The sequence below is a fragment of the Haliaeetus leucocephalus genome, unplaced genomic scaffold, assembly GCF_000737465.1.
Source record: "Haliaeetus leucocephalus isolate CR32 unplaced genomic scaffold, Haliaeetus_leucocephalus-4.0 Scaffold153, whole genome shotgun sequence".
NCBI lineage: Eukaryota > Metazoa > Chordata > Aves > Accipitriformes > Accipitridae > Haliaeetus > Haliaeetus leucocephalus.
In genome coordinates this window covers 1,542,172-1,560,999 of record NW_010972589.1, presented here as the reverse complement: position 1 = coordinate 1,560,999, position 18,828 = coordinate 1,542,172, and the positions used below count along the sequence as shown (strand labels likewise).

Here is an 18,828-nt window from a genome sequence, read left to right as displayed (position 1 = left end):
TAGTAGTTTTAACCAGGAAGAGTTTACCTGTCCACTTCTTTGTGAAGAGCAGAAACACACGTCTGCCTTTGGTGATAGTACTGGCTTCTGCCATCTTAAAATGACAAAAACTATAACCTGCCTTCTTTTACCAGATATAGGCATCCTTAGACTTAGGCAGTCCTTCTGTCTTGCAAGAGACATTCGTTATTTGTTTTTCTTTCTCTTTGTGGCTTAGAGAAAATACTGTCTGGGCAGAGAAGCCATGCTTGGAAGAACAGTCACTCTAGTGAGCAGAATTGATCCCTCAGTTGCATAAGGTTTAGAGACTGCTGTCAGAAGCAATCAAGTCAGCTTGAAATTCAAGAAAGCGGATGACTTTTTTTCTTCTGCTCATCTGTAATTCTGGAGTGAGCAGCCATGTTTTCTGCTAGTTAGAGCCTATGGGCCAAACGATCAAGGAGCTGTAAGGAATACCCTTTGGTCTTCAAAATTGCTTTCTTCCTATTTTTCCTTTGTTTTGAACAGCCGAACTGTTCCTTTATTCTTTGTGCCAACTTCTGACATGTTAGTTGTATATTTTCTTCTTTTCCGTGTCTGTTGAGGTTTTTTATGCTTTCCAGAGCTATATAGTTAATCTCAGTCTTGTGTTTTATGTTGGCTAAGTAAAGATGTAATGCCAAGTCCTGTGTGGCGACTGTGGCATTTTAACTGTAGATACGTAACACACATTCCAGCCAGAAGCTGCTGACCTGTTGTTTAGACAAATTCCTTTCACAAACCTTTCAAATCCGTTCACGGTAGAGAAGTAAAAGAGACAATAAACTTGAAATAATTTTCTAAACCACTGTGCATGTTACATTCATCTCTATAGCAACTACATAAATAGATCTATCCTGGAGATTAATTTGAGGATATTTTTAATGTCTCTTTAAATTCAGGTTTCTGATTGAAACTTGAATTAGCATACTTCTTCAGCCCTTTAACTTGAAGAATGCTGTTGGTTCTTAAATTGAACTGTCTTTTGAATGTGATAAGTGAATACACTGTATGGTATTTTAATATACATGCTAGAATTGGGAAGATCTGTGTGAGCAGATAACTCCTGCTAGCGCTGATGGTACAGTGATAAAATGCCTGCACATTAGCTGTCTGGAGCATCAGTCAGTCTTTTTGGGGAGTCTGTAGCCAGTAGTGAAGCTGTTCTTCCCACATCCTTTTGCCCATGAGTGTGAGAAATGAGATTGTGCTTTGCTTTTGGCTGCTTATCTATATCCAGGAGATCTTCAGAAGCCGAATTTTACAAAAATTAATTGAGTAGTTTTTCTAATCTCACTTAATGTGCATCAGCTTGTAGTAAAAGAAGGTATTTGTAGGGATGCAAATGTAGGGCATTTGTCTAAACAAAGGGGGTTTAAATAAGAGAAAACATGTATTATACATGAAAAAAAAAAATCTGGTTTATTTCATCATTTCTGTCCAGAGACAGGTTGTCAGCAATAGTAGTGGTCAAAAAGAACTCAGCTGCAGAAACTAATATTTTAGTGTATCCTTAAAAAATTCTGTTGAGATTTGTAGTTTATGTAAAGTTTGCCTTTCTTTTTTTCTCCTTTATACCAATAGTTTTGATTACTCTTGGGGGGAGGGAGAGGAGAAGGGCTGGGGAGAGGTTTGCTTCAGCGGGGTGTTGGCAAGTGGTTTAGACTCCAAATGAGATTTTCTATGTAACACCTATAATGTGGGGAAGTAAGGAGTTAGGATTCTTATTTCTGATGCTGTGATGTGAGGAATAATGATCTGTTTGATAATAGGGAAAACTTCTAACACAGAATAGCATTCTGATTTCTATTAGATTTATACATCAAAAATATGCTGTGCATGGACCGTTACTGTGCTGGCTTGAATCACAGCTGTTGACAGGTTAGTACCTTTGGTTTTGTTGCTGCACCAGCAGAGTAATGATATACAGCAAGTTTAGTTTAGCTCAGTATTGAAAACGAGAATGCTGAGGAGTCACAGCTGTTAAATCCTGTTGCTTTTACACTGAGTTGGTGCCTAGGGCACCTTTATAAACACATCTATAAAATATTTTTTATGAAAGAATCCATTGAAGTCATAGGATTGGAAGGTTGTGGCAAAGAAGAATAAAAATAATTCAAACCAGTGAGAAAAGTAGCTCTTGCGCTTCCGAAATGAGCAGATTTTTCACATGGAGATAGCTTATGAGATTAGTATTGCTGGGCTTGCTTTCTTATTGCTTGTTTGCTTACATGCCACTAAAGAACAAGTTCTTTATATAAATACATATTTTAAGGGGTAAAAATTTTGATTTCTTACAAACTGTAAAATGTTACTCAATCATGTTTTGCTATTGTTAAACTTGTGTAACTTTAATCATAATTATTGAATTTATAGCACATTTGTAGGTGTAAGAAGTGGGATTGGTTTTATCAAGTATCCAATATACAAGGGTGTTTAATGACAGCATCTTAAGTACTGGCCTTTCTTTCCCTGGTTATTAAACAGGTTTTTTGAATACTTACTGTATTGCTAGATTATTTTTCTAAATAATTTGCATGTTAATAGGATAGATACATAACTATTTCAACAGAAATTATCTATTATATTTTGTAAACATTTTTTTCCCCCTTTACTTATTTGTGGTCACGAAATACAATTTGTCAGCCTGTAGTCTATATTTACAAATGATATTTTAGTAAAATTTGACTAAACCGGTTTTCCCCACCCTCTTCATTTTATCTGTTGGATTTAAGGTTATCATATGGTATTTTTCTTTTTTTTTTTTTTTTCAACGAAAGGAAAAAAATAGTAGGCTACACATCTGGTACAGTTATAAAACGGTGCAATTAGTTTTGCTTGCTTTCTTCTTCTCCTTCTTTGGAATGAATATTTTTTTCTATTTAGCAGTAGCATCAACTGCTAATTTTGACCACGACACAAATTTACAAAGCATTGATTTTTGTCGTTGTCAACCTGGTATTGAAATAGACATGAGGATTTACTTTAATACTTAATACTTCAAGCTCCCTCTAACATCGCGTTGTAGATAGCAAGTATGCTTCGTATTCATCTTTTAAAACAGACCTAGCTGTAGTTGGCATGTTTTAAAGAGGTTCAATTCAGGCAAAACAAATGCTGAAATGCAAAACACCGTTCATTATTTGGAGTCCTGTGTGTGTTGCTGATGCCATTCCAGAAAGTTATGTAAGATTGTGTTTTTCCTTTTTGCTGACAGGTGATAAATCCAATGGGATGGGACGCATTTGGTTTACCAGCAGAAAATGCTGCAGTTGAACATGGGCTTCACCCTGCAAGCTGGACACAAAGGTGGTTTTTCATGAATTTAAGTAATATGGCATTTCCACTGTGAATACCTGTACTGTGGCCCCCATAAACCAACAAAACAGAGCAAAACCAGTGTAGAAGAAAGACAGTACAGAAAGAACGAGGGTTATTTGCCAATGTTTTATGGGACTCTGCTGATTATTCAGTTTTGAAAAAAAATATGTATCAGGAGGTTTTAATCTCTATGACTTTTAAATTGTAAAAAGGTATAATATTGGAAGAGTGACAGTTCCCAAACACCCAAATTGGTGAGCAAGAAATAAATCAGACTTTCATTATGGTGAGCTAAATCTTAGTATAGAATACACAGTTGAAAATTATGAACTATGTGGTTAGATTTACTAGCAGTTTTCAGTACCATGGAAAAGAGGAAGAAGATAGTTATTTCATTTGAGACTGGGTCTTGGAAAGTGATAAGCAGCCATTATTGCTGCTGATTTCTGTGAAAATTTTGGGCTTTAGGCCGCAGAATTGGGTGTTGTGTTCCCCTAATATTCTTTAAAGTAGAAAGTTACGTAAGTAAACATTAATTTCTATAAATGACTGAGAAACCGATCTTAAGTGAAGCAGTTTGTTGTGCTCTGGATGCAGTAATCTAGCTGTGGTATCTTTTTGGACTTTGATCCATTTCCTCCTTTGGTAATGCTGTTTCTTTTAAGTTTTTCTCATGCTTCTGGTCCCATGTTGAGATACTTGATACTTTTCCAACTAAAATACGATGGCAACTGATTTCACTTAGGGAGAAGACATGAGTGCACTACACACAAATTCTGAGTTAGTTATGCTAATTTTTTTAAAATTTCCTCCATGTATGGTTTAGATAAGAATATGCGTGAGAACCAGTTACCATCAAGACACAAAAACCTGGTTTTGTTCTTTGAGAGAGTCTGAAAAATCACTGTGCACAGTGTGTTGTGGGCTATCAGATATATTTTACCGTGGTCAGTAAATGGATGATTTCTGCCTTCCTTCAATAAGCCTACTGAAGCTCAGCTGTAAAACAAATCTATGTATCTGTTACATCCGAGTGCCTTGTTTTTATCTCCGTTATCTTGATGGAACCTTCAGCAGATAGAGCGTTACTGTGATCCTTGCCTACATGACAAATGAGGCACAGAGAAGTGATGGTTGTTGCTTTGAGATGACGAGGCTGACATTAAGTACTTGCTGACTACAAAAGGGTTAGTGTTCTCCCCTTCTCTCTACTACGTGGTCCCTCCTCACCTATTACACTAGCTTTCGCACTTCTAAGACATTGTGTTGAATTGACTTGGCTTGCCAGCTCAGAAGAAAGCCATTCTGCCATCTGCCTGAGTTGAATTGGCTCAGAAGAAAAGCACAGAGACTGTGCCATAGCAAAGAACTGAAACAGCTCAGCCTGTCTCATCTTAGCAGTTTGTCCAGGTCATATCAAAAAACTTGTGGCAGGGCACAGCCTGAGCTGTTTATCTTCTGCTACTTTCTGTGCTGTTTCTGTTTTCTTGTAAATAGGTGTGTATTGTTCCATACACTTAAAGCAGTTTAGCTAGTAGTTACAAGTACAAGATGTTTTATTCTGGAAGAAAATTTTGCTTTGAAAATTGCCTTAATACTGAAATGAGCGATTGTCTAGTTTTAAGAGCTAGATAACAATTTTATAACAACAAACTGAAAAAAGTTAGTGCATCACCATTGGGACTGATTATAACAACATCCAAATAGGAAAATTATTTACATACCCAATTGTTTTGTTGATGCTAAGGAAGGGATTTGGTTCATCATACAGGCAGTTTAAATTCTCACCACTGAAGTAATTGCTGTCTCCTGTTTTTCTCTGCTGTCACTGTCCTGAATGTTTCTCATGCTTGCAGCAGGGATGACTGAACTGAACATGATGCTGTGATTATGTGATGTGTTTTAGTCATCCCTGGTGCGGAGACAGCCAACCCTGTAAAAGGGGGCACGCAGTAGGCATTCCAGCTTACTTGTTTCAGGAGTGAGCAACCAAATTTCAGAGCATCCTGATTTTTCTGACAAAGGGATTTAAAATGAACTCCATTTGACTATTACTTCTTATGTTCTCAAAGTTAGGAAAAAAACATAAAACAAGTTGAAGACAGAGTTACTTACACAAAACACACAGAAATTTTTGTTAGTAAGAGTTAGTGTAGTGGCAGAAGCTTTGTGAAAATACACTCAAATTTGAAATTTTTTTTTATTGGTACAGTTCATTTTGAGTGGGACTTTAATATAAGCAGTACTACTGAAAATATGGTTTGTCCCAGTCTAAGCTGTGAGTCTGTAAGAGGATTTCCTAGTATACCCATACTGGGAAAGGTACCTTACCAGAAAAGGCAGGCTTTTTCTAGCGTAACTGGGGCTCTGCGACTGTTAGTAGTGGATACTTGCATTACTCAGTTATTCAGCAGTGCAAGTTCGTTCTGGATCAGAATTAAATGCTTAGTTTCATGACTGTCAGATTAGCCACTGAGGGAGGATGGATGATACTTTATCTGACGTAATGCATTTTAGTAGAAAGTTAAAAGTCCACAAAAAATTTTAAGCAATTTTAAAGTATGTGAATGCATTCACACCAGGTCACTAGTTAATATTGTGTAATTGTGGCTATTTTGGTAAACTGTATTTAGTACCTTTTCAAACTAAAGCTTCGCTGTATATTCTGATGTATCTTATTTTACATTTTTAATATAGTCCATCTGGGGCAAGGTCTAGCCCCTACAGTTTTGCAGTTGACTTAAGTTTATCTATAGCTGTGCTGCCACCAGAAGTTTAGGACTTCCTTGTCACCTCCCAGGATATATGTTCCCACCACCTCCTTTGTGTTGGCTCAGCTGTTTTTGTAGCCACCGTATTGGTTTGATCAGCCCGTTGATCAGAGGGAAGCAAGAAAACTTGTGGGGTTGTTTTGGAGAACTTTTCATAGGGCATGTCTTCAGTTGAATGGGTAAGTTGATTCAACTCATCCTATAGCCACATGATCACCAGAGCCAAAGCAAAATACAGCTAGGATAGCATTGCCAGAATAGAGCAGGATTAAACTGATGGTGAAAGTGTGTTCTGCTGCATCGTGAAGGTTTCAGAGGGTCCTTTGGCTCAACTGCAGTAAAGGTAATTAAAAATAATGAGAAGTGAGGCTTCAGGAACATTTCCCTCAAACTGCAGTGCCATATTTGCTTTTCAGTTATGCTCAAATCAAGAGAAGCAAAATTGTTGTCTTGTATACACAGCCATTGAAATTGAACCAGAATGCACGAGGAACTTTTAAAATTATTATTTGAGTATTCTGACAGTTCCTTGAGTTAGCTAGTGAGATAATAGTGTTTAGAGGTTAACTAGTGCTTTTGATTTCTCAGAACTTCATAAGCACCTGATTTTAAATATGATCACATGATAGAAATATTTTAAGTTAACTTTTTTTTATTTTGCAGTAATATTCAACACATGAGGGAACAGTTTGATGCACTAGGTCTGTCTTTTACATGGGAAAGGGTAAGATTTTCTTTTTTAAGGGGATGCTGCTTTATTTTATTGTATGATGGAACATTGAAAAATATGGAATTCCACCACTTTATTTATGACAATATAGAAGTATTTGAAAGTGACTGGTTTAAGTTATGAAACTGTAAAATTGAGCTTCTCTCAAGCTTTTTATCAGATTTCTCTCACTTTTGACATACTGATATCATCTGATAATCTCAAGGTTTAGGAGAATCTTTCTTTTCTTTAAAGTAATTTCAGTTTTGCATTTGGATTTTTCTCTCTGCTTTTTCAGCACTTTCAAAGTAGCAATTTTCTGTGTTAGAAATTAGGCAATAGTCTAAATAGATACTTATGAAACAGCATGCCTTTGTGTTAAGGTATATATGTTCTGAGGAGTTCTTTTTTCAATGTGTATGTTTTTATAATATACTCAAGGTTTTAAAGCTCGTAACTTGAAAAGGTGGTTTGGTATTTTATTCTAAATTTGAAGTATAAGCCTGCATTTTCATAGGTGTTGCTATCATGACCGTTTTGGAAAAGAGAAATTTATTTAAAACACTAATGCTTGAGAATCAGGTGTTCACTTTAAAAACCTTACCAAACACGATCAGACATAAGCTAATGTCATTTTCAAGATAAAAAAGAAATTAATTTTTGAAGCAATTGTGAGGTTATTGCATTTACCATTGAATCAAAGTCAGCCACTACCTTTATATTCTCAGCAATAACTGTTGCTTATCACCTTAATATGATTTTGAATAGAGTGATGGAGATGCTAATCTTGGATTTTTATAACAGTATTATATATCTGAAAAGGATTAGTTTTCAGGCAGTCTGAGACGTGCCATATGTTTTCTTCAATCTTGAAGGTGAAGTTGTTTATTTGTATGTCTTGCATCAAAAAAACCATATTTCGTCATGTCATATATATGGCAAGATTTTTCAGTGTAAGGCTTTTTAGTAAGATTTAGTTTTCTTGGTAGCCAAAAAGTTCCTCTGAAAAGAAAAGATATGTTGTGGAAGGTTCATTGCACATGTTCTTGACAATTATTTTCTTATATTTAAAACTGTTGGTATCTCAGAGATTTTCTGCATGTGTAAAACAGTGATACTTCAAAACAGTGAAATCATATGTGTAGGCTGTATTATGGAACACACAGGAGTTGAATGTTGCAGATTTGCCTTTAAAGAAAATTGAGAAAATTCACCTCTGTATATGGACTTTTGTTTAACCCTTCCGTTCTGAAGAAGAGATGAAGAACCAGCAGCACTGAAGACCATGGCAGGAAGTATAAGTACACAGGGAAAAGACATTCATCATCTCCGTGCCTGTTCTTTGAGGTTTACCTCCACTTTTCTAGTAAATCATGTTTTGGTTAATGACCTTTCAAGTCACTGAATACATGTGGAAAGGGCTTTGATTCTCTACAACTAAGTCCATTTGAACAGTTGTGTAATTGAAATACTTAAAAAGCTCTAGGGGCATACAGTTTGTGTTTTTTGAAAGGTAAGATTTTGGAACAGCTAAAAAGTGTTTCTCAAAACACAATGAATTTTGGAGTTTTCACTCCTTAGCTTATGAGTTAAGTTTTATTTACCTAGAAAGCCTGCCTTATTAACTGGAGTAAGAGTGACCTGAATGGTAACCATTAGAAAAAGATATGTTTCTTTATTGCAAAAAATGTATCATGCCTGAAATATATCCATATTACATGATCTCCCAATGCACAGATATTTGAGCTAGCCATGAAAGAGCTATCTTTGGAAGCGGAACGGCTAAGCTGTAGCAGAGTATATTTTCCAGGCTGATAAAGCCTGCTTCTCTGCAAGGCTGATTAGGCTGGGCAGAGCATCTTGCTGCCTTAGCTGTACTGCTTCTGGGCTAACTTAAGCATCTTTGCATAGCAATGCACTGTGCCGTGCAGGTACTTATCTTAAAAGTGAGCTCTTTGAGGTAAGGAATATTTTTTTATTATTCTATACTAGTATGGCACTAAATGAGTGGCTTACAAAATACTGTGACAACGCAAACAAACCCACTAGCATTAGTGATGCCTATGAAAAGTGCAAGAAAAACACTTTTTGTAAGGGTTAGTCTAATTAACCAAGACTACTGTCTAAAACAGGAATTTGTTTTTAATTTAATTTCATTGGTGTTGCTTAAATGTGCTTCTTCATTGTGCTAGAGCATAGTACTTGGCAAATACATGCTGGAGGGAACCCATTGCCCTACCTTAGATCCCTGTTTCAGCATGCAGTGAATTGCCTTTTTTTATGTGCTAACCTTTTATGTTAACTGTCTCTGTCCTCTGTGGCCAGCTTAGAGTATATGCCTAGATGATGTGAAGGAAACTTAAGTAAATTTTACCATTTTAGAAATGTTAAGGGGGAAAAAAAAGTGGGAAGACAATAAAAAGTACATTTTGAATACCTAGTGCATGTAGCTGTGCTGAAGAAGCTGACTGCTTATCAAGTCATGTCTGGTGTTCAAGAAAGTCCTGTCCAGGAATATGAAGACTAGTTGTAGTTTTATTACTTGGTAAAATTATTATGAACAAATCCCAGTGCATCTGGGATACTAGAAATTTCCTTTTATATATCTGGTTTTTTTTCATTGTTTTCTCTGTCTTACAAATCAAAATGTAAAAGTAAAATGTTTTAGCAGTCAGTGAAATTAATTAACCAGTAATGCATTGCAAATAAGGCATTATTAAAAGCTAATTAGATTATTTCAGAAAGCCAGGTTACAAAGACACTTGAAAACTATTCTCCTAAACAGAAAATGTAAGCAAACTAAAAACATAATTAAATGCATGAAATAGCTCTGTAAGTACTTTGCTTTAGAGTAGTTTTGAATACTAATAGTGATCTGATATTTTTTCCCTGAAACAGGTAGGTATTTTAAGTGCCTCAAGTAATAAATGTTACATTTTTAAATCACTTTGAAAATGGTGTGATTTTGGGGAGACATTTTAATAAAATAATGAGAGAGAACATTTCTATTCTGAACATTTATGTTTGTCAGATCCAGGGTTTAAAAACTGCAGTTTGAGGATGGAAGAAATGTCTCAGGCATTAAAAACGCCTGGAAAATAAAAAAAACCCCAACATCGTTGCTATGTTTTGTTTTTAGGATAACAATAATTTGGGCATTCCTGGTGATCTGATTTCTCCAAAATACTATCTCAGACAGCATAGCAAGCTGCCTGCCACTTCTTTTAAACATGATTTTCAAGGGAATTAGACAATATTATTTTCAAGGATTCATATCATCAGTAACAAGGGATGGAGAGCATATAACATTTTTCCTTTCTTTTGCTCAGGAGTGTCGTCAGACTGAATACATGTTCCCAGTAAGCCATCAGTTCACCACTGTATTATTAATCTGTAACTTTCTGCTAGAAGGTAGCTCGTTCTGCCAACATTTTTTAGTCCTTTCAATTCATGTATTCCAAGTGATATAATTTTTTGCATAAGAGTAATGTTCCCCTTCTGCTCTGTACATTAAAAAAGACGAAATCTTTGGTAGATTTTCTTTGTGCAGATATTTTTCTGTTTAGTTTTGAAGTTGTCATTCTTGTGTACTGCCTGAGCATGCATAAAACTGTAACAGTAGATAGAGCATTACCTATTAAATTTTCTTTTTATCCACATACCACTGATAATCAGTCACTCTACCTGTAATTAAATAAAAAAGGAAACCATTGATACAAGACTACTTTTTTGCAAGAAAGATATTCGCGCTCTAAAATGTAGACACTGCATGACGTTTGTATTTGTAGCTAATAAAGCATGAAACTAAGGGCCTTTGAAATACAAATATTCAAATTAATTTAGAAATGTACCTTGGTCTAGCTCTAAACCTGTGAAAATCAAATAATTATACTCCCAGATGAGGTGGTACATGGCCTTTAATACCAAAATAGGCAAATAATAAGATTAAAGATTGTTTAATCTTCCCAAATAGATTTTCAAAAAAATCCATTCAGACTTTTTCTGCTTATCACCTTTTTAGTAAGTATCAAGTGTAACATGTCTGTCTTCTGGATAGCATAAGACTGTGCTAAAAATAAAATTATTAGTAATAAACTAGGAAATTACTTCTGTCTAGTCTAATTACATGTTATTCACAAAGCCTGGTGGATCTTACAACAAATAAACACTTTTATGCAGTTGTAAATATTATTTTTATTTCAAATGAAAATAGTCATGAAAGTAGCTTGAAGATGTACCCTTCTTAAAAAACAAACAGAAACCAGTTTTACGATCAGAGCTACATAATGGAAAGTTGTAAGAATGGAGCAGATTTAGAACAAATAATGAATTATAAAACAAGGCATTTGAAAACTAGTTTTTTTCTTTTATTAATGACCAAAATCTTCCATCCAGTTTGATTGGGGGGGAGTTTAGGGTTTTTTGTTTACCCAGGATTCTTTACTGTTGGTTTTCCCATATTTTTGGTAGCTGGAGGCTTATTTATCAGATTTTTTTAACAATGAACAGCCCTTTAATCTTAACATGAATCAGTTGCTTCCCAAGTTGCAGTGCTGTCAAATCTAAATTGTAATACTGCTGTTTAGTCTGTAAGTGAGAATTTCTTTGTAAAAATAAAGAAGATACTAACTCTTCCATCATGTTACTTGTTAGGAATGGATTGCTGTGCTGCGATAAAGGGATTTATCAAGGTAGTTTTTGGTAAAGGTGAGGGTCTTTCTCTTCTATACCTTGGCAATATCTGCTATTTTTAAAAGCAGACCACTTTTAAAGGTGGTTTGTTTTAATTAATTGTTAATGAATGAGTGTCATTCCTATAGGAATAAGGAGCAGTAACAGTAACCAAAGATAAAGATGCACTTTGGTGACAGTATCAGATATTCTTTTTAACTGGCAAGCTGACAAAAGGAAAAGGGAAAATGGTTGGGGGAAGAGGGAGATGCTGTCCCTCCCATTTCATATTACCTTTGGAAATGCTGGGGTGATGGGTTATCACTAAATCTGTCACAGAGCACTGAAGAGCACGTGCAGTGGTCAGCTGAACAGCATTTTTCATATTTGTAAAAGGGTTCTGATTTTTAGCATATATTTTATCTTTGGAGAAAATATGGTAGTATCCTGTTTATATATATTTAGTGAACTGCTTTATGATACGGGGTTCTATACGTGTGCTAATATACTAGTGCTCAGCTCACAAATGAGAAGCAGAAAGTTATATTTTTTTGGCAGGGTGGAAGGGCTCCATCGTGCTATTTTGCAAACCGTTTAATAAACCCTTTTTCTGTATTTCTGAGTTAAGTTAGTTCTGTTAATGCACTGCAAATCTTTGTCATACTCATAAAGTATGAATAGGAACGTTAACATTCACCTTAATTCAAGCATGATAGCAGCCTAATGGAAACTTTTTACCAGACATTGTTTATTTAATCAAGATCAGTAACTGGAATCCATGGAAAATTATTTTTCACTGTAAGTCTTAATGATCTAAATGGTAGGGAAAATAACAAAACACATTTTGAGATTGACACGAGGTTGCTGGCTTGTCATCAGCAGCTCGCTTCACTTGGTAGTGATGTGATTTCTCTTTCTTCATTAGTTCCAAGTGTTACTGCAAACCTTCATGGTTATAGAGTTAAATGATGAGCTTGAGTGATTTTTTTGCAGCTCAGTGACCACACAGCAAATTTTTTCAGTGATACGGTCTGCTGCATTTCTTTCTAAAAAGTCAGCTTACAACTTGTGAGAGAGCATGTACATGGGATTCTGTGCCCAGGGGTTTGTGTAGCTTGTAGCTCAGTCTAAACTTGCCTGTTTGGATTGAGAAATGTCATCTGTTTTTGTTTCAGTTGACACACTTCTGCTGTTCAGGACCAAAAGGACAAATCGCAGTCCATTTTACTATTTTTATTTGACAACTCACTTCTGTTGTCTTACCTGTTTGTCTGTTGCTCACATAATCTTATATTTTACCAAAAGGGATTGTCTCTGCTTTTGTGTGTCTGATATTCCAGTGATGAAACTCCGTTGCCTGTAGTGGCATCACACTGGCAGAAGAACTGATGTCACTGTGTGGAGAAGCAGGGGAGAAAAAAAGAAAAAAGAATGATTAAATGGATAGTGTTTTAGTTGGAGAGATGGAGACCAGACTTTTATCAAGTGGGTTTTTTTCAGTGCAGAGCACAGGGACTTAATCAAGTGTTTTTCATGGCTAAGTCTTCACATGCTGTGCTGAAAACTTGCCATTAAGTGTCTCTTTCTGATCTTGAAAGCCTCTTTTACATACTTCTGAGGCACAGCTATTCAAAGGTCATATTAATTGTTCAAAGCAACGTTTCAGCACTGGAATATAAAGTTGTAGAAAAAGAATAACATTTTTATGCTAGAGTGTTTCAGACGTCATTTGAGTAGCAGATGATATTGCTGAAGTAATATGTAGTGGGAAGCTTAGATGATAGGACAGCCTGGGTGAAAGACATTTCACATTTGGAGCTATTTCAGGTAGTTGATAACTATTTGCAAATGGAATAAATTTTGTCAGTGACTTACTGTCAACCTTGTAACTCTAAAATCAAGAGATGTTCTTGTTGATTTGAAGTTCAGCATAGGAGTCATCCTCCACTTCAATAATTACAAATGTGGTCAAACAAAGTTTGTAGAAATTTCTTCTTTAAACAAGTGCAAGTTAAACAGAAAAACTTTTGAGGAGGGAAATGGGGTCTGTTTATTGTTACATATTTATGATGTAATGAGCACTTAAACACTGAGGTACACAGTTCTTTTCACTTTGACCAAACTTTAAAATATGTGGGTGCAAGCATATGTGTTTCCATTGCGCCTGTGAAACCACTGTGGTTGTGTAGAGAAAATTGGGAGTCTATAGTCCTGTAATCCTTTAGTCTTCTTTACATATTAAGATGTTTGTTTGAAACGCGGTTTGTTTTTTTTTTAAGAACAAACATGTAAAATATGGAACTTTATAAGCAGTTGATAAGTAGGTTGTTTGTTAATTATTAGAGTTCTCTAAAAACTTAGAAAATGTTCGTAAGTTTAAAAAAGCTATCCATTATATTGTTACTTGCTGTTCTCTTAACTCCCATGCCTCCTTCTTATGTTGTCTTTTATTTTTATCTCTATTTCCCTTTTAACAATCCCCCTCATTTGTGACTTGTTTTATGACTCTCATTTTTTCCATACTTTGACCTAGAGCATTCTCCTAACTTGAGCTGGCTTGCCTTTTGAAATGGTTGCTTATTTGACCTTTGATTGTGAGAGATCCTTTGCAAGTCTTTCATCTTGCAGTTTGGAGTTTTTCCCCATGTTCCGTCCTGTCTGCCCCAGACACTCCATCTGGTCTCAGTGCTGTTCTGCTGTCTTCCTGTACCTACTGCTTCTGCTGTAGGCTCTCCCGGTCTGCTTGCTTCCCTGCAGCCAGCTCCTTGCAGCCTCAGAGGAAAAGGCAACCTGGCTAAGAGGACATCTACTTTTTTCTAGTTTTGCTCAAGTTTCCCTGGTTAGGCAGCTGTGGTCATTTCCATTCGTCTTCTGTTCTTATATCTATCAGCATTGATCTTACAAGGCTCTTACATTCCATGTTAACAGGGAAACTTTTCTTTGTGCTTCAAACCCACACAAAGCCCATGTTCTCTGGTTTTGTGTACAGGTCAGTATCACTCATTATAAACATTACAGAAATCGGTTTTGTACATAAATACATACATAAACAAACATTTGTGTTTTCTCTGTGGAGTATATTACACACTCCTGAGTTAATTGTTTAAGTTAAAGTGCTGTAGGAAAATACTAAGAATAGCTTTGGGAATTTTTATTTTATTTCTACAGGAAATAACCACTTGCTTACCAGAGTACTACAAATGGACACAATATCTCTTTCTTAAGCTTTTTGAAGCTGGGATAGTGTATCAAAAAGAGGTAGGTGCAAACTTCGACCTTTATACTTTTCAGGTGCACTTGCTCAAGTCACTCATGTCAGTGGCACATTTTTGCATCATTCATTCACATTCATTAAGTGGATTGTGCTCTCTTGGTTTTAAATCACTGCAAAACAGAATAGATTTTATATATAACTGAATTTTATATGTAACTAAATTTTATATTTAACTAACTAACATGAATAGGTATTGTAGCCAGTCAAATCTGAAATGTTTATTGTCAGTAATTTACATTGAAGTGCAGGATCAGAATATAGCTACTATTAGTTTATTTCATGGCTTTAATATAGAATTTTCTAGATCTTAACTTCCCTTTCATGAAAACATACTAGATAATGTGATCTTTCGGAGTCTCTTCAGCAGTGAGATTATTTAACTGTACAACATTACTGTGATACTGTCTCAGAACTGATAGGATTGGATAGGATAATAGGAGATTATGTGCCTAACCGTCCAATTCCTGGACCCTGTTGGTGATGTCTAAAGTATTACAGAAATATTAGGTGCTGTATGACTATCACAGCTGTTTATCTGTTAGCAGTACTTTAAGAAATTATTGACCTTACAGTATTTCATAAATAACATGTATCAGGCTACCTGAAAAGGGAAGGGTTCAGTTAACTTCTTAAGCAGGAGGTGAAACAACGATGTTAAATGAGCATTCCAAAGAACTCTCTGTATAGCCAAGGCAACGCGGTTCCAAAATACGTGAATAGCTGCATGTAAACAAAGCTGCAATTTAGTGAACGTTTCTAACTTAAAATGGAAACTAAGATTTCTTAAATATGCTTTGATGTTTCATCTGTATTCTGTAGAAACCAGGAAACTCCATAGGATATAATTAGGGATGTACTCTAATTATTCTCTGAACCCAGAGAAAGAAGTTGATGGGGAAAGGTTGCATTTGGAATGGCAGGGTGTTACTGAGCTACTTCTATTTTCGTAGGCAAGATGTATTCGGAAATCTTAAATAACAACCAGCAAAAAGATTCAATATTTGATACTTCCTAACGTGCTGGATTTACGGTGGGGTTTTTTTCATTGTTTGTTTTTTTTTTCTGTAATTATTTTTTGTGTTTGTAATAAAAAATTAACCCCTTAGCTTTGCCATAACAAACTTATTTTTATCTGTAAATTTGTTTGCTTGACAAGTGGCCCCAGGTGAATCTGAAAAGCAAGAGGCTTGCTGCTTCGTTAGAAGCAGTGATGATAGACAAAAAAAATTTTGCATGCAGGCTCCAAGTAGTGTGGGATCCTGGAGGTGTTTGGGTACCAGTGATTGGATCTACTTCCCTCTTAAGAGTCAAGGATCAGTTTGAGGACTTAAATCAGCATCTGTCAACCTGTAGGGCACGTAATCTCTGGTGGATATGAACCAGTTGCTTTTTGGCAGGAAACAGATGGCAGAGCTAGCCCGTAACCCTGGGTCTTTTCAAACAGTCATATATACTTAAAGCATGTATTTATCCCATGCTGTCAGCATATCTGTAATATATGTTAGGCAGTACTTTTGCACAGCTTGAAGTCTCCTGTATTACAATTTCATTTTGGGTACAAGGAGATAATTCATAGCCTTACTGTGGCAATAAGAATAATACATGTAGAGTGTTAGCCTAGTTAATGCTCTGTTCAGGAGTATATGTGTCTGGCCAGAAATTACCCTGGCAGGGAGACACAGAATGTCCAGGAGCTGCAATTACTGAGAATTAACAATGTCTGTCTGGGTGCCACAGCATCCGTTGAGGGCATCTTTATTCACTGTAGCAAAATCCTCTCTCCCTGCAATACTGATCTAGTCAATACGCTGTAGAGGTTATTGCCCTGGCTAGATGTGGGTGTCTCATTGAGGCTGAGATTAATAGCTACCTAGACTCTATTATTTTGATTAGATAGCGGTAGACTGTAATGGAACTATAGACACCAAACCTGGAGATACATAGTTATGCTATAGATACCTGAAGTTAGACGAGATGAATCCTACCTTAAAACCATATGGTCTATATTGGTGTAGTGAGGAGATCTAAATAATTGACGTGCTCTATACACTTTTGCACTGGGCTCTCTTTGTGTAGATGACTTTTAGCAGCTTCCTGGGGCCATAGTTTCAGATGCTGTCATTGTCAAGAAGGTGCCTGTGTGAGGTACAAGTAGGAACTAAGGATTTAATTTAATACCCAGATTCTGGATATTAGTCAATAGGCTGAGAGAGATGGAAGGAACAAAATGCAACTTTAAAAATTCACAGACAAGACCTTTCAGCTATGGATTTCTTAAATGCATATTTGCTTGATTTGTTTAGATAAGTCTTCCTGTTACGAATCATGAGGATATGTTATGCTAAATAATTATACTCGTATAAATAATTTCAGTTACCTTCTAAAATTTTCATCACAAATTTAATCCAGTATCATCAAAGTAGAAACAGTATTTTTTTCTCAACTTTGAGTCGTAGCTAGTTTAATACAAGCATATGCTAATACTGCTTTATGCAACTGGCATTTTATTACTTCTTAATATTATCTGATTTATCTGTCTTTAGGTGTTATATTAAGTTTGTAGTGGTATGGGATTTTTTTCAAAAATTTTAATTTATAAAGATCATTACTTTAGAGCCAACTTCATAATGTGTTGTATCATTACTGAAGAAGTTGTGTGTTCTGAAAGTCTAGAAAATAGATCTGTAATAGTGGAATACATTGATTGCTCTTAACTTCCCAATGAATTTTCAGAAGCCTCTTATAAAAACCAGTGTGGTGTTATTGGTAGGTAACAGATAAAAGGTAGGCAAAGTGTAAAAAGTTTAACCAGTGACATATAAGCTTCATTTGAAGGTGAGTTTGTTTTTTTCAAAGAGTGACTTTCATTCATTTCATTATAATAAATTTTGTATAATCAGTGTAGATAAGCAGACTTCATGTGCACACATGCGTGTACGCACACAGACACACACACTGATAACAAACCAAGCAACAGTATTCCTAAGGAGGAGGATCCATGCATCTGTCTTTCTGCTGTCATCACTATAAGATTTGTAAAATGGTTGTGATATTTACTATTTCTGAGAATATGTAGCATATTTAAAACTAAGCAATATCAGTTGTTTGGAAACTGCGGCATTTCAGAAGGTGATTGGTGATAGATAAAATGTAAAGTGAGTAACATGAGGACAGTGATTAGTTTTTAGATTGAGATACTAAGTCCTCCCCATGCCCAAAGAATGATGTTTAATGTATTAGAACGCTATGGAGCTGGAACTACTGCTTTTCAGTCAGGCTGATTTAGCTCTGATTTAGCTCAAATACTAAATAACACTCAATATAATGGATTACTCTTCTTTATCGCTTTGTGGGTTTTTTTCTTTTTCTTGCTGTTCATTTTTTCAAGTTAATGTCTAGCATTGAATACCACTTCTATAATGGCCATTAGGATTCATTTATGGTCTTAGATCCTCTATGATAAATGATCAGCTAAACTGTTCAACACTGGAGGGAGTGAGTTTGATTTTTGCTCCCTCCCCAGTATGTTATGTCAGGTGTTTCAGTTAGGCCTCAAAAACCAAGGTTTGTGGAGTTGAACATCAACATTTATTTCACTTTAGATTTTCTTTAATGTATTTGTATTGATAAGGAAAGATGATTCCAAAAGTAGCTCACAGTTGACAGAAGTTATGTGCAGAAAATACCAACTCTTTCACTTGAAATATAGTTGACCGCTATAATACTTCTTTGTGATTCTGTCCTCTGGAGATCCTCAGTTATTCACCCCCCTCAGTCTGACTCAGTGCTTTTGGATTAGTGGTGGACAGCTTTTAAGCATCAGACTATGTAATTTGCAGTATAGCCAACTGGAACACCTACCTATTTAATATTCAAGTGTCAGCCTATCCCGCTAGCATGATCAATCAAGACAAATGCTGCCAACTGCATTCTTGAGAAGGTGAATATTCAAAACATCTTCACTTGAGTCCATGTTGCTGATTCAAATGGATGTTATAAAAATGTAGAAAAGTCAGGGGACCAAGGAGTGTTTCTGGATAATTCTTTTCGTGTCTGAAAAGTAA

The 18,828-nt window shown here is 35.7% G+C and overlaps 1 protein-coding gene across 2 annotated transcripts in view; it reads left to right on the top strand.

Annotated features, from left to right (window-relative positions):
- The window catches only part of LARS2 (leucyl-tRNA synthetase 2, mitochondrial), an 88,325-nt gene that overhangs the window by 11,733 nt on the left and 57,764 nt on the right, over positions 1-18,828 (top strand). The window contains exons 4-6 of one of the 2 annotated variants that reach the window (XM_010562057.1): positions 3,236-3,327; positions 14,419-14,479; positions 14,659-14,748. In XM_010562057.1, the coding sequence (XP_010560359.1) occupies positions 3,236-3,327; positions 14,419-14,479; positions 14,659-14,748 (243 nt within the window). Of the gene's footprint in view, positions 1-3,235; positions 3,328-6,773; positions 6,835-14,418; positions 14,480-14,658; positions 14,749-18,828 lie in introns of both variants that reach the window. The other variant, XM_010562055.1, reaches the window with a different exon arrangement.